General features: G+C 56.0%; 1 protein-coding gene across 1 annotated transcript in view; it reads left to right on the top strand.

Annotated features, from left to right (window-relative positions):
* The first annotated feature begins 326 nt into the window (after nucleotides 1-326).
* The window catches only part of SHISA6 (shisa family member 6), a 280,372-nt gene continuing 269,083 nt past the window's right edge, over nucleotides 327-11,615 (top strand). The window contains exon 1 of the mRNA XM_045985890.1: nucleotides 327-970. Within this exon, the coding sequence (XP_045841846.1) occupies nucleotides 327-970 (644 nt within the window). The remainder of the gene's footprint in view (nucleotides 971-11,615) is intronic.

The raw sequence follows: 11,615 nt of genomic DNA, 5'->3' as shown, positions 1-11,615 counted from the left end.
CGCCGCCGCCGCCGGGAGCTGCGCTTCGGGTCCCGCCTGAGCCGCGCCGCCGCCGGCGGGGGATGGGGCTGCCCGGGAGGCGCGCCGAGCCCGCAGGGGGAGCGCGGAGCCGGCGCGCAGCGTGAGCACCCGAGCAGCCCGCGCCGGGCTGGTCCGTGCGCACCGCGCGCCGCCGCCGCCGCCGCCCGCGCCTCGATGGCGCCATCGCCCCGGCGCCGCTGACCGCCCGCGCCGCCAGCCCGGCCCGCGCCGCTGCCCTCGGAGCCCCGCGGCCGGGGAGCGGCCTGCCGCGGAAGCCTGCCCGCGCCCTCCCGCCCGGCCCCGCCATGGCGCTGCGGCGCCTCCTCCTGCTGCTGCTGCTGCTGCTCTCGCTGGAGTCCCTGCACCTGCTGCCCGGCGCCCGCGGCGCCCGCGGCCGCGCCGCCAACCGGACCCTGAGCGCCGGCGCCGCTGCCGTCGGGGGCCGGCGGCCCGGGGGCGCCCTGGCCCGGGGCGGCCGCGAGCTGAACGGCACCGCCGCCCGTGCGCCCGGCGGCCCGGAGGCGGGGAGCCGGCGGGGACAGCCCGCGGCGGCGGTGGCGGCGGCCAGCGCGGCCGTCACCTACGAGACGTGCTGGGGCTACTACGACGTGAGCGGCCAGTACGACAAGGAGTTCGAGTGCAACAACAGCGAGAGCGGCTACCTGTACTGCTGCGGCACCTGCTACTACCGCTTCTGCTGCAAGAAGCGCCACGAGAAGCTGGACCAGCGCCAGTGCACCAACTACCAGAGCCCCGTGTGGGTGCAGACGCCCAGCACCAAGGTGGTGTCGCCGGGGCCCGAGAACAAGTACGACCCGGAGAAGGACAAGACCAACTTCACCGTCTACATCACCTGCGGGGTCATCGCCTTCGTCATCGTGGCGGGCGTCTTCGCCAAGGTCTCCTATGACAAGGCCCACCGCCCTCCGCGGGAGATGAACATCCACAGGTGAGAGGCGTGCGAGCGGCCGCCCGGGGCCGGTCCCCGGGTCCCCAGTCCCCGGGTCCCCCGGTCCCCCGTGTCTCCGTCCCCAACCTTCCGCGGAGCCTCGCCTCTCTTAACGTGCGTCCCCGGTTCTCTTCACACTCTCTCTCTGAGGCCAGTTTCTCCCTCGCTTGCTTTCTTGACATGCAGATAAATCACAGCTTTCTTATTTCCACCCTTTCTTCAGAGCCCAGAATGCATGCTTTGGTGGTAGGGGAGTTACGGGGCAGAGTAAGGATCAGTGGAGTCCACCAAGTTTGAGCCTAGGAATTTTACGAATTCCATAACCCTGGATGGGGGATGGGGGTGGGGTCCTGGGTTCAGTTTTCAGGGCAAGTGGGCACTTTGGGGGTAATCTCCTCTTGGCTTTGGCTTTCTGAGTCTAACCAGCACATCCTCTTCGGTCTAGGATAGTGAATAATGTTGGAACCTCACAGGAGGGAGTATCAAGTGATTTAGTATAAGCTGGGTGTTCCCCATGTGGGGACGGGGTGGGGGGGGGTGGTATGGAAGGGACGCCTTCCCCGGTAAGAAGGGGTAAAAATTTCTCCATTCCATGTTGACCAAGAGCAGATGGTGTCTGTTCACTGCCTCCTTGCCCAAGTGGGATGCTTATTTTCCTGCCGAGACTGGAGGACTTGGTCTTTCAAACCCCGTTGGCAGAATGCTCTGAGTTAACATGCTTGCTGTGTTAAGCCCAGTGGGCAGCTTTTACCGGTTACATCGGTGGGGGGGGGAGTTGATGGGGGCAGCCTCCCCAGGGAACTTATGGCAAGAGCTCAAAATACGGCAAAGCACAGCCCCATCCTGACTGCCTCCCACCCCAGGGCCCTGGCTCCCAGGGAGTCCTTAGGGAAGTCAGAGCCCAGAGAACAGGAAACCAGTCTCTCTTCCCAAGTCAGGGAACGATGCACCCAGGGGAGGCAAAGTTAGCTCAGCTTCCAGTCCCCTCGTGATGATGAATGGCTGGACTTGGTTCAGCAGAGTCTTTCAGGGAACAAATCCTGCCCCAGGACATGCCTCCATTTTTGGCACGGGGTGTGAGCCCTGCCTGGGTAACCAGGACCCCCTCCCCCAGACCAGTCCTGCTTCTGTGTGTGCCAAGCAGACCCCCACCCCGCACCACACAGCTGAAACTCATTTCTGTTCTTTTGGCCTGAATGCCTTCTTCCCTTGCCGCTGTGGACATTAATCAGCCGTACCTTGATGAAGAGAGAGAAAGGCAGATAGAAATTTCTGGGCATGATTTTTTTTTTCTTCCTTTGAAGATGTTGAGAAAAGATGATACTCCCTGGCAGGTTTTACTGACTCAAACGCACGACATGTGGGTATTTCAATAGTGACATACATACTTGGGTATCAGAACTGTGTGTTTCCAAAAGCAGACCGGTGTATAATTCCCCTAAGGGGCCACTGTCCCCCATTCCGCACCCCCTCAACATCTTATCTTTTAGGTACTGAGTCTGTGCCTGGCTGGTCCCGGGCGTGGGTGGAGGAACTGTGAGAAACGGGAGGCGGGCAGTCTGTATCTCCTTGGGGTCTGGTCTGGTGAAGGGTTCTCCCTCGTGGCTCACCTTGGAATGCAGAAAAGTCATAGCCTGTGGGCAGGCACCTTCCAGAAGCAGTCGTACTCGGTCCTTATCATTCCTCTACCTACCTCCAGGTGCTTTCTCCTGGGCTCCTGGCCACTCATCCCACCTTCCCTTGCTCTGGTTTCTTTCTTTTCTGGGCTGCCCCCTAACCTGCCCTCGTACCCCCCTACTGAATGTATTTGTCATCCCCTGGGAGGATACTGGTGATGGTCTTTGGATGCTAGCGCTGGCCTCTGTTCTGCTGGTTTGTGACCCTGAACGTGTCACTGTTCCTTGGGGTGTTTTCTCCCCTCCCCGTCACGGCGAGCCCTCCCCCCAATCCTGGACTAGGATAACTTGTCTGTGTGCAGGTGTGTGGCTCAGGGACTGGTGATGGTGTTGGAGCAGTTTCCCTCTGGGGTCAGGGAAGGAAGGTAATCGTGGAAGGGAGCTGAGTTCAGCCCGAGACCATGGTGTTAACGTGGGATGTTTCTCTCTCAAATTCACCTCCTGATTTTATTCAGTTCACGGCTTCTCTGCGAGCAGCTGTAGCTTTGCCTGCTGGGTGCTTTGGAAACCGACATACTGGGGCCTGTTCGGTGGGGGACAATGCCTGTCTCTGTTTTGGGGGAAAAGGGGCAGAGCATGAGCCCTCCCTCCAGACACTCCATGATGACCTTGGGCAGGGCAATGGTGTGTGTGGGGGGGAGGTGGTGGGGTGGGGTGGGAAACTCAGCATCCAGTTCTGGGTGACTCGGTCACCAAAGCATCCCACCTCAACCTCTCCGCTCCCCGGGTGTGTCAGGCTGAGCATGCACATGGCAGGGTGCTGCTTCCCGACCCCTGGGCACGTTCCCAGGACGCATCCCAACTCGCTCCCACTTGAGAGGTCACCGCTTGCCATTCCCATTCCGGTGGCGGGGTTGGGGGGGGGGGGGTTCCGTGCAGAAGGTCTGGCTGGGAACCGGAGTAGGGAAATGGGAAGGGAGAACGAGTCCTGCCTTATGAGTTTTCCCTGGGGGGGGGGGGGGGAGCAGAAAGGATGCACCCTCTCCAGGGGGGTCCGCAGAGGAAGTGGGCTGTGTGTATGGTTCCCTATGCCTTGAAATAGTTCAGCAGAGACATTTCCTTTCTGGAAAGGTGAAGGATTTATTCCAGTGTGATCCTCTCTCCGAAGACGGGAGCAAGGTGGGCAGGGGCTGGGTCCGAGGAAGACCAGGAAGACCCGGTCATGGGTCAAAGGGATGTTTGTGGGAGGGTTAGAAGGGGTGGAGGAGGAGGCTGCCGCCCCGAGATCAGCCACCTGCCTCCTCCTGGTGTCCCCGGGCAGGCCAGCCCTCCGCTCACCCGTGGGACACATTCCTCGGAGCCCGGCTTCCTTTCACTGCTTTGGCCCCCAGGGAAGAACAGATTTAGTCTTTTCCAGAAGCGATTAGACCCTGCCGTCTTGTTTCTGGGTGAGGAGTCAGTGTCTGTAGGGGAAACTCTCAGCTCTCCCGTAATGCCAACACCAGCTCAGCCGGACCCCGGGGTGGGGGGTAGGAAGAGATGGGCGGCCAGGGGGACCAAAGACTGAGCCATGCTCTGGGTCTGGGGAGCCACTGGACTAGGGGGTGCCCGCCTTTCCCAGCCATGACCCTGTTTCCCCCCCAGGTCGCTACCACACCTTCCCCGTTCACCTTCCCCCAGCTGAGGTTCAAGCTCATAAACCACAGGCATGCCACCGAGCTCCAGCAGTTTCTGCCTTGCCTGCCTGGGGCTGTTTATTCAACAAGGGGCTGTGATGTTCTCCGGAGGGCAAGCGCTTCGGCCCAGGCAATGGCCCCCTCTAGGAGCCGTCTCACATCTCACATTCAAACCCGTCCCCTCCTCCTCACCCAGAGTTGATTCATTCATTAGTGTCCCGGAGAGGAGACTCTCCAAGTGAGAAAGTCCTCCTCTTTTTTTTTTTTTTTTTTTAAAGTGGCTACCTAGCTGGGACCGGGAGCTATTAGGGACCTATGGATGTAGTTGGTGGAGTCAGGGATGCCTTGGGTCCTCCCACTCTGCAGAGATGGAGGGGATGGAGGAATTTGGGGTGGGGGTCCTGTGCTCAGGGTTGCAGGCAGGAGAACCTGAGCAGATGCGGCCAGCAATAAAGGAAAAGTGTCAGGAAGCGACCTGACAGCCATCAGGAGGCTCCTTTGTCTTTGGGCTCTTCTGCTTGTTTCTAGAGGAATCAAGAGAACACTGTGTTCCACCTTCTGTATTCCACCTCTAGAAATCCAGAGAGGCCCCTTGCCTGCTGCCTGATCATGTCTTTGCGATAGCAAGACCCCTCTGCCGGCTGATTTCGTGGATTTTCTTCCCGAATCCGCAGGCAATGAATTGTCCCAGCATTCCCCAAACGCTCCCATTTCTTGGAGCACGGCGAGCTCACTATAATGAATTGATCTAAATACAGAGTCAACTTGTTTTTTCCTTCAAATAGAGCAGTTGGAAGGACAGGGGAAAAAAAAAATCTTGCCTTGGACTGAAGGTCTGAACATTGCTTGTTTTCTGTTGCCTTGGAGGGGGAAAAATGCATGCAGGGAAAGCAGGGAAATTGTAGAGGAATTTAAGGAGGTTATGGAAGAGGGGTTAGGGAAGGACACCCGGAAGACAGGAGGAGGCAAAAATGGCGAAAGGAAGGAGGTAAATGGGGTGAGAAGCAGATGTGGTGCCTAGGTCCTGGGCTGCATGCAAATGCCTTTGATTCCATGGAGGAGCCCTGGTCACCTGCTGGGGGGCGAGGTATGTCCCAAACCATATAACCGAAGCCTGTAAGGTGGTACCTTGGACACAGAAGGGCGGCAGAGTTCTTTCTGGATTTAGCAGGTCAACCGTGTAAACTGCTTTTCCAGAATCTGGCGTGTTGACAGTTCTGCCTGGTCTGTTGCTCTGCGGTCTTGTCCTCTCCCACCCCTCGCCAGCCCAGAAGGCACACGCATGTGTCTCCCGTCCCCACCCACCGCTGACCCCAGGCTCCGAGCGCGTTCCTCGGGAGGAATCCGCTGCTAAGATACCAAGAGTTTGCCCCCAATGCTGGACTGCCAAGCCCCAGGTGGAGGAAAAGTCCAATTCACTATTTTCAACCTCTTTTAATGAGATCAGATTGATTTGGCTGTTGATTCTGATCCAGGGGTTCGGACAGCTGAAGAAGCGAGCTGATGGAAAGAGGTTAGGTTCCCAGCCCCAGGCCGACATGCCCACCGAAGACCCAGAGTAGAAGGGAGCTACACCAGAGGAGGCTTTGTCCTTCCCCCTTGCACTGCCTGATCTCTCCAGAGTCTGGCAGGATCCATTGCCCTTAGATCTTAACTTCCCCGCTGCCTTTCCATAGAGTGCGAATCCCCACCACGGGCTGGAAGGGGCGGCCAGCTGCTGGCTGTGGGATGTCACCCCCTCACCTCCCTCTTTGCCACCGCGCCCCGTGCAGCGGGCTGCGTAGCCTGCTTTTCAGATTATGGCGAACTCCGGTGCACCTTGTCATACAATCTTGATTTTATCCCTGGACGACGTCCATTCTGCGGAACCACAAAATGGCCTTGTGAGCTTGCCGGTGACATGTCTCAGATGGGCGATGGGGAAGGGACTGTATTAGAACCTGGGTTTAATTTGTTTTTTAAATACCTTCTGATGTGATTGTTTTTTTCTCCCTCTTTTTCCTCTGTTTTGGGAAACTCCAGCCCATTGTTTTTCCTGAGTCACATCTCTGACCTCCTGTTTGTCGTTGGTACTGGGAACAGGGAAGAGGGCTTGGTATAAGGGGTTTACCCACAAACCCTCAGAGGGTCTCTGTCCCTTGGCCTTGAGCAGGCTTATTTCACACCCCTTTGAGATGATTGCTCCCCCTGTCTGTTCTTCTTCTTTTATCTTTAGAAGTAAAACCAGATTGTCCTGAAAAGGCAGAGTAATACAGTTGACCCTTGAACAGCACGGGTTTGAACTACGCAGGTCCGCTTATACACAGATTTTTTTTTAAATAGTTTTATTTTGCATTTTTTTTTTTAACGTAGGCTCCATGCCTGATGTGGGGCTCGAGCTCACAACCCTGAGATCAAGAGTCACATGCTCTCCCGACTGAGTCAGCCAGGCACCCTCAGATTTTTTTTTTCAATAAATTCAGTGCAGAACTGTAAACGGGTTTTCTCTTACCATTTTCTTCTCTCCAGCTTGGTTTACTGTAAGAATAAAGTGTATGTGTGGGTTGGCTGCCATGTTATTGGGAAGGCCTGCTCAACAGTAGGCTGTTAGTAGTGGTTAAGCTTTGGGGGAGTCAGAAATTATCCTTGGACTTTCAGCTGCACAAGGGGGTGGTCGCCCCTAACCCCTGCCTTGCTCAAGGGCCAACTATATGTTTTATTATTTTGTCATCATTATAGAATTGTTGAATTTTTATTGCAGGCCAGCCATGCAGCCTAACTTCCTGATTTTACAGGCCAGGCGATGCCCAGGGAGGCCAGATCACAATGCCAGGGGTCCCCAGCTTGTCGGGGGCTAGACCCAGAAGCTGGGGACAGGGCTGGCTCCTGGGCCCCGCCCACTTTCCTGACGAGGTGCGGCTCAGCCCCGTCTCCGGCATTGAGCACCCATGATGGCTTTACTTTATGCACCTGTCTCTCGGTCGCCACCAGATAACTCCCCAGATGTTTAGAGGAGTGAGTGATGGACTTCTAGCCTCTCTCCTTTCCCTACATTGCTTTGGTCCTTTCTCACTCAGTTTGACCATCCCCTAAAATGATTTTTGTCCGTCTTCCCCAGCCCCCTTGCAGCTTTCTCCAGGTCCCTTTGCAGAGGACGGTGACCCGATCGAAGCACCATCCTTTAATAGGATTTGAGGAATGCAGAGCACAGAAGAGAGGGAATGCAACAAAAGCCAGAAAGTTGTGAACCATGGGAAAGGGCCACCAAGCAAAACTGTGGGCCGACCTCTGTAATTCAGAATGTGGGCTCTGAATGCTTTCTCTTTCTCCCAGAAATGGGGTGTGTGGGGGGGGAACGCTGAGACCTACCAGGTTCAATGAGTTTCAGTTTTGCCAGAGACCACCAGATACCTCCAGGCGCCCTGTGGGCCCTATGGTGGGGAGGATTTCCCTTTTGTCCTCTAGGATGGCTCCCTGCATATATGACAGCTCTGTGAGCCCCAGAGGCACGCTCACTGCTGCCAGGCCTTGCCTGTTCTCAGGGCTGGCCCATGACCCCACAGGGACCGAGTGGCTACAAGATGAGGGGTCCAGAGAAGCTTCTAGAAGGATGGCTAATGAAGATGGTGATTTAGGTCTGGCCATTCTGTAACATTCATCTTGATGGCAGGCAATTTGGGACCCCTCTCCTACAATGCGCCCGATCCTAACTTCGAAAGAGCCAGGACGTCCCTATCCTAACGTGTCCTCCTTCCAAGCAGTCACCTTGGGAGGTGCCAGGCTGCCTCTTCAGAAAATGTTGCCACGGTTCCTCCTGGAAGTGTTCTCGGAGCCCAAGGCATGTCATCCCGACTCTTCGTAACGGCACAGATTTTTATCCTCTTAGGGTAGATGTGATTCTTGTAAGCAGCGATGAGTCACCGGGCTGAGGCCGGTGAATGGAGTCGGTGATCGGCCAGTCATTCGCAGACACAAAGGGCGCCTCCAGTAATGAGACCTGCCCTCCCGGAAGCAGCGTGGCTGCTGTCCCCAGAGGCCGGGCCCAGAGGAGGCGTTCCAGTAAGGAACGGCAGCCTTGTAAAGCTGAGCCCAGTGGCCATGGGGGCCACGTTGCGGAGACCATGCTGCGTGCAGGAGGATATCACCAGCCTTCCCCAAGTCAACCTCATGTCCTATCCATGTCCCAGCAGACAGCGGAGGCCCTGGGAGAAAGAAAGCACTTGGAGATGCAGGGAAGAAAGTTCCAATAACTGCCCAGAGAGGGAGAACCAAAAAAAAAAAAAAAAAGAATGTCCCACATTTTTTCATGAGATAAGTAGACAACTCAATTTAGATTTTTAATTTGATTCTGAGGGTAGAGGGACCCAAATTCTTGGGGATGCATGCGGCCAGGCTTAGGGTCAGAGCTGGAGGGTCTCTGCGCCCTCCTGCCTTCCATGTGGATGCGGTCACCTCTGTGACCTGGCGTTCGCATCAGGTCCCCCCTGGGGACAGAAAGCCCTTGGAGAGGCGGAAGTGTTTGCACGCGCAGGGAGGTGGGGCTGGCCCTGACCATGGCGCGTGGATTCCCTACGTGAACTGCACTCCCCCTGACCCCTCCTCCCAGAGTGCGTGCACACCAGGGCACAGCCTCTGGTCCCCGCAGACCCCCTAATGGGCACTCTTGTTGGACCCTGGGGGATCAGCGCTGCTCTGTGGCTGGGGAGCCCCTTTCCTCTGCTCAAAGGTCAGGTTGGGAGGAGGTCTGTTTCCCGGAAGCTTACACAACTCCGTCGTCTGTGCACCTGCAGAAAGCTGGCCTTGAGGAGGGCCAGAGGCCTCAGTGCGAGGACGGCTCAAGGTCACCTGGATGAAACAGGGAGGGTGGTAGGGAGAGGCTGGCCAGAGCTCTGTCTCCAGGGCTTCCTCTGTGCCTGGAACCCTGCTATGTACTCGACATAAACTGTCTCACTGCGTCCTTCCTTCACCCTCTGGGGATAGGTGCCCATTGCACGGAGGAGGAAATCAGCTCAGAGAGGCTTAGTAACTTGCCTGAGGTCACACAGCTAGAACATGGCCAGTCTCTATCTCCATGGGGGGGCAGCTGGCTCCCACTGTCCCAGATGTAAATGGGTCAGTGATGCTCTGATTCCTTGAGAAAGCAAAGAGGCCTCTGCCTGTGCCCTGGCATGGGTTATCGTGGTGAGAAACGAGGGCATTTCCCATGCCCTGCAGATCAGGGTGCCACAGAACTGGGCTGGTGGCCCTGCTTGCATGGCCTGCAGGGCCTGAGGCCACCAGGGCGGTGCAAAGCCTTGTTTTCAAGAATGGATCACGTTGGCGGAGGATGGTGAAGGCAACACAAAGAAAATGTGAAAAAACAAAAGTGAAGCAAAACACCCCTATTCCATGGGGGAACAACAACAACAAAAACAACAATCCTTTACCGTTACTGGCAGAAACCCGCCCTCCCCCCCCTGCCCTCCCCCCCGCCCCGCCCTGGGGCAGTTCTGCACAAAAGTCCAGCTCTGGAGAGTAATAGAGGCGCTGGGGAGAGGAAGTGATCCGGGGGTGAGGCGATGGACCTCGGGCCATTCCCGGTTCTAATTACCGAGACCTGCAGCTCCCAAGCAGTTGCATTTGTCACTGCCCCCTCCCTGCCCCATTTACAACACGTAGCACAGGGCACGCCAGGCAGAGTTTAGCCCGACTCGCTGCTGCTTGCTGCTCTGGTCCTGCGCTTTCCCTGTTTAATTCTCCCAGCCGGGTCTCCTAATTCCTCCTTCTTATCAGGTGTTTCTCTGCTTCTTGTGACCTCGAGTCCCGTGTCCTGAAAGGCATGCTCCAAGAAAGGCATCCCGGGGAGCCCTCAGCGTCCCGGCCTTGACTCTCAAACTTCTGTTGTCCTGGTCAGTGGTGGTGGTCACGACCGTGGTGGTGGTCATTTGTACGGCTCGCACCCCCTGGCCTGTGGCGCCCGGTGCAGGGTCCCTGATGGAGGGGGGCACTCACCCGATTGAGGGCGGGTGTAGGAACAATTTCCCTAGCTTCCTCCAGGGAGAGGAAGGTTCCTGGACACCATTTCCAGTCCCCATCCGGGCTCAGACCCATTCGGGTCAGAGGAACTGGAGAACCCTTGTTCCTCCTTGCTCACGCCCACTGTCCCCACCTTCTAGACCATGGAGGCCAAGTTCTAACCAGGTGCTGGGTGGCTACAACCTTGGCCCTGCTCCCCGGGCGTTTGGGAGAGAAGAGTCACTGCTTTCTGCAGGCTTCCCAAACACTCATTATTCCTTGCTTTTTTGGCATTTGGTCTTATGTACTGTTCCCATTAGCTCCGGCATTAAAGTCTCATTACTTAGGACATCTGTCCTCTGGACATATTCGCGGCTCCCTTAGCCAAATGTCCTCTTCTGGGAAGGATGCTTTCCGTCGTGTCCCCTCTTGGATCTTCCTTCGGTCTTGCTGCCCCATCGAGGAGGGATTTGAACCCAAGAGGGCTTGCGGGGAAGTGGCTGTTAACTTTAAGTGGTGCCTGAGCGTGGGTTCCAGAGCCCACCCATCCTTTCCCTTTGGAGGTCTTGGGACTGCAGACTCTAGCTGTCATACCTAGGGGTTGGGCAAGAATGGGCATTCGTCCCCACTTCCCAGGCACTGGGGCTGCCCGCGGACCCGTGGAAGAATCAGGATTCTTCCTGATTGGACTAGCAGCCGGCCCTCTGTGTCTTTTTTGACTGCATCCCGAGAAGTTTGCTCAAACTTTCGCAGGGGATGATGCACTTCTCCTATCTGTCCTGCTTTTTTGGACCCCTCTTCACTTCTGTTGGGTTGGGTCCCTTTACTCTCTCTCCCTCCAGCTCTCCTTCTTGAACTCGTCCTGCTGTAACTTCATTAAATGGCAGTGACTGAGACTCTGCTAATTCCGCGTGTATCCAAATCGGACCTGGGTGATGTTGTTTTTCTTTCCTCTGTCTGATAAAAATCTGTGATGAACAGATTAATAGCTCAGACAAGCTGCAAAGATTGCGCAGGGCACAGAGACCACGCGGTAGGACAGATTTTTCAAGCAGGATCTTCCTAGACAGTTGGCATGCTAATTACCAATCATTCTTATCTATTCAATGAAGTAGTTCTCCAGCTCCACAAAGATCAATTTTTGGGGTTTTGTTTTGTTGTTGCTTTTTCTAGCCTAGTTTGTAATTTTGCAATGGCCCAGGGAGTAGTAAGAATGCATTTCCTTTAAAGTGTTTTAGAATTTCCATGCCTGTTTCACTGATTGGGACTAAGTAGATTGGGGATGCTTGACCATAGGCTGCTTCAAATTCCCTTTTTAATTCCCTCCGGGGGGCTCCTGCTAATTGCCCCTCTTGTTGTTTCTTTTCTTTTGTATTGCCC

The sequence above is a fragment of the Meles meles genome, chromosome 18, assembly GCF_922984935.1.
Source record: "Meles meles chromosome 18, mMelMel3.1 paternal haplotype, whole genome shotgun sequence".
In the NCBI taxonomy this organism is placed as follows: Eukaryota; Metazoa; Chordata; class Mammalia; order Carnivora; family Mustelidae; genus Meles; species Meles meles.
This window is presented reverse-complemented; position numbering and strand designations above follow the sequence as displayed.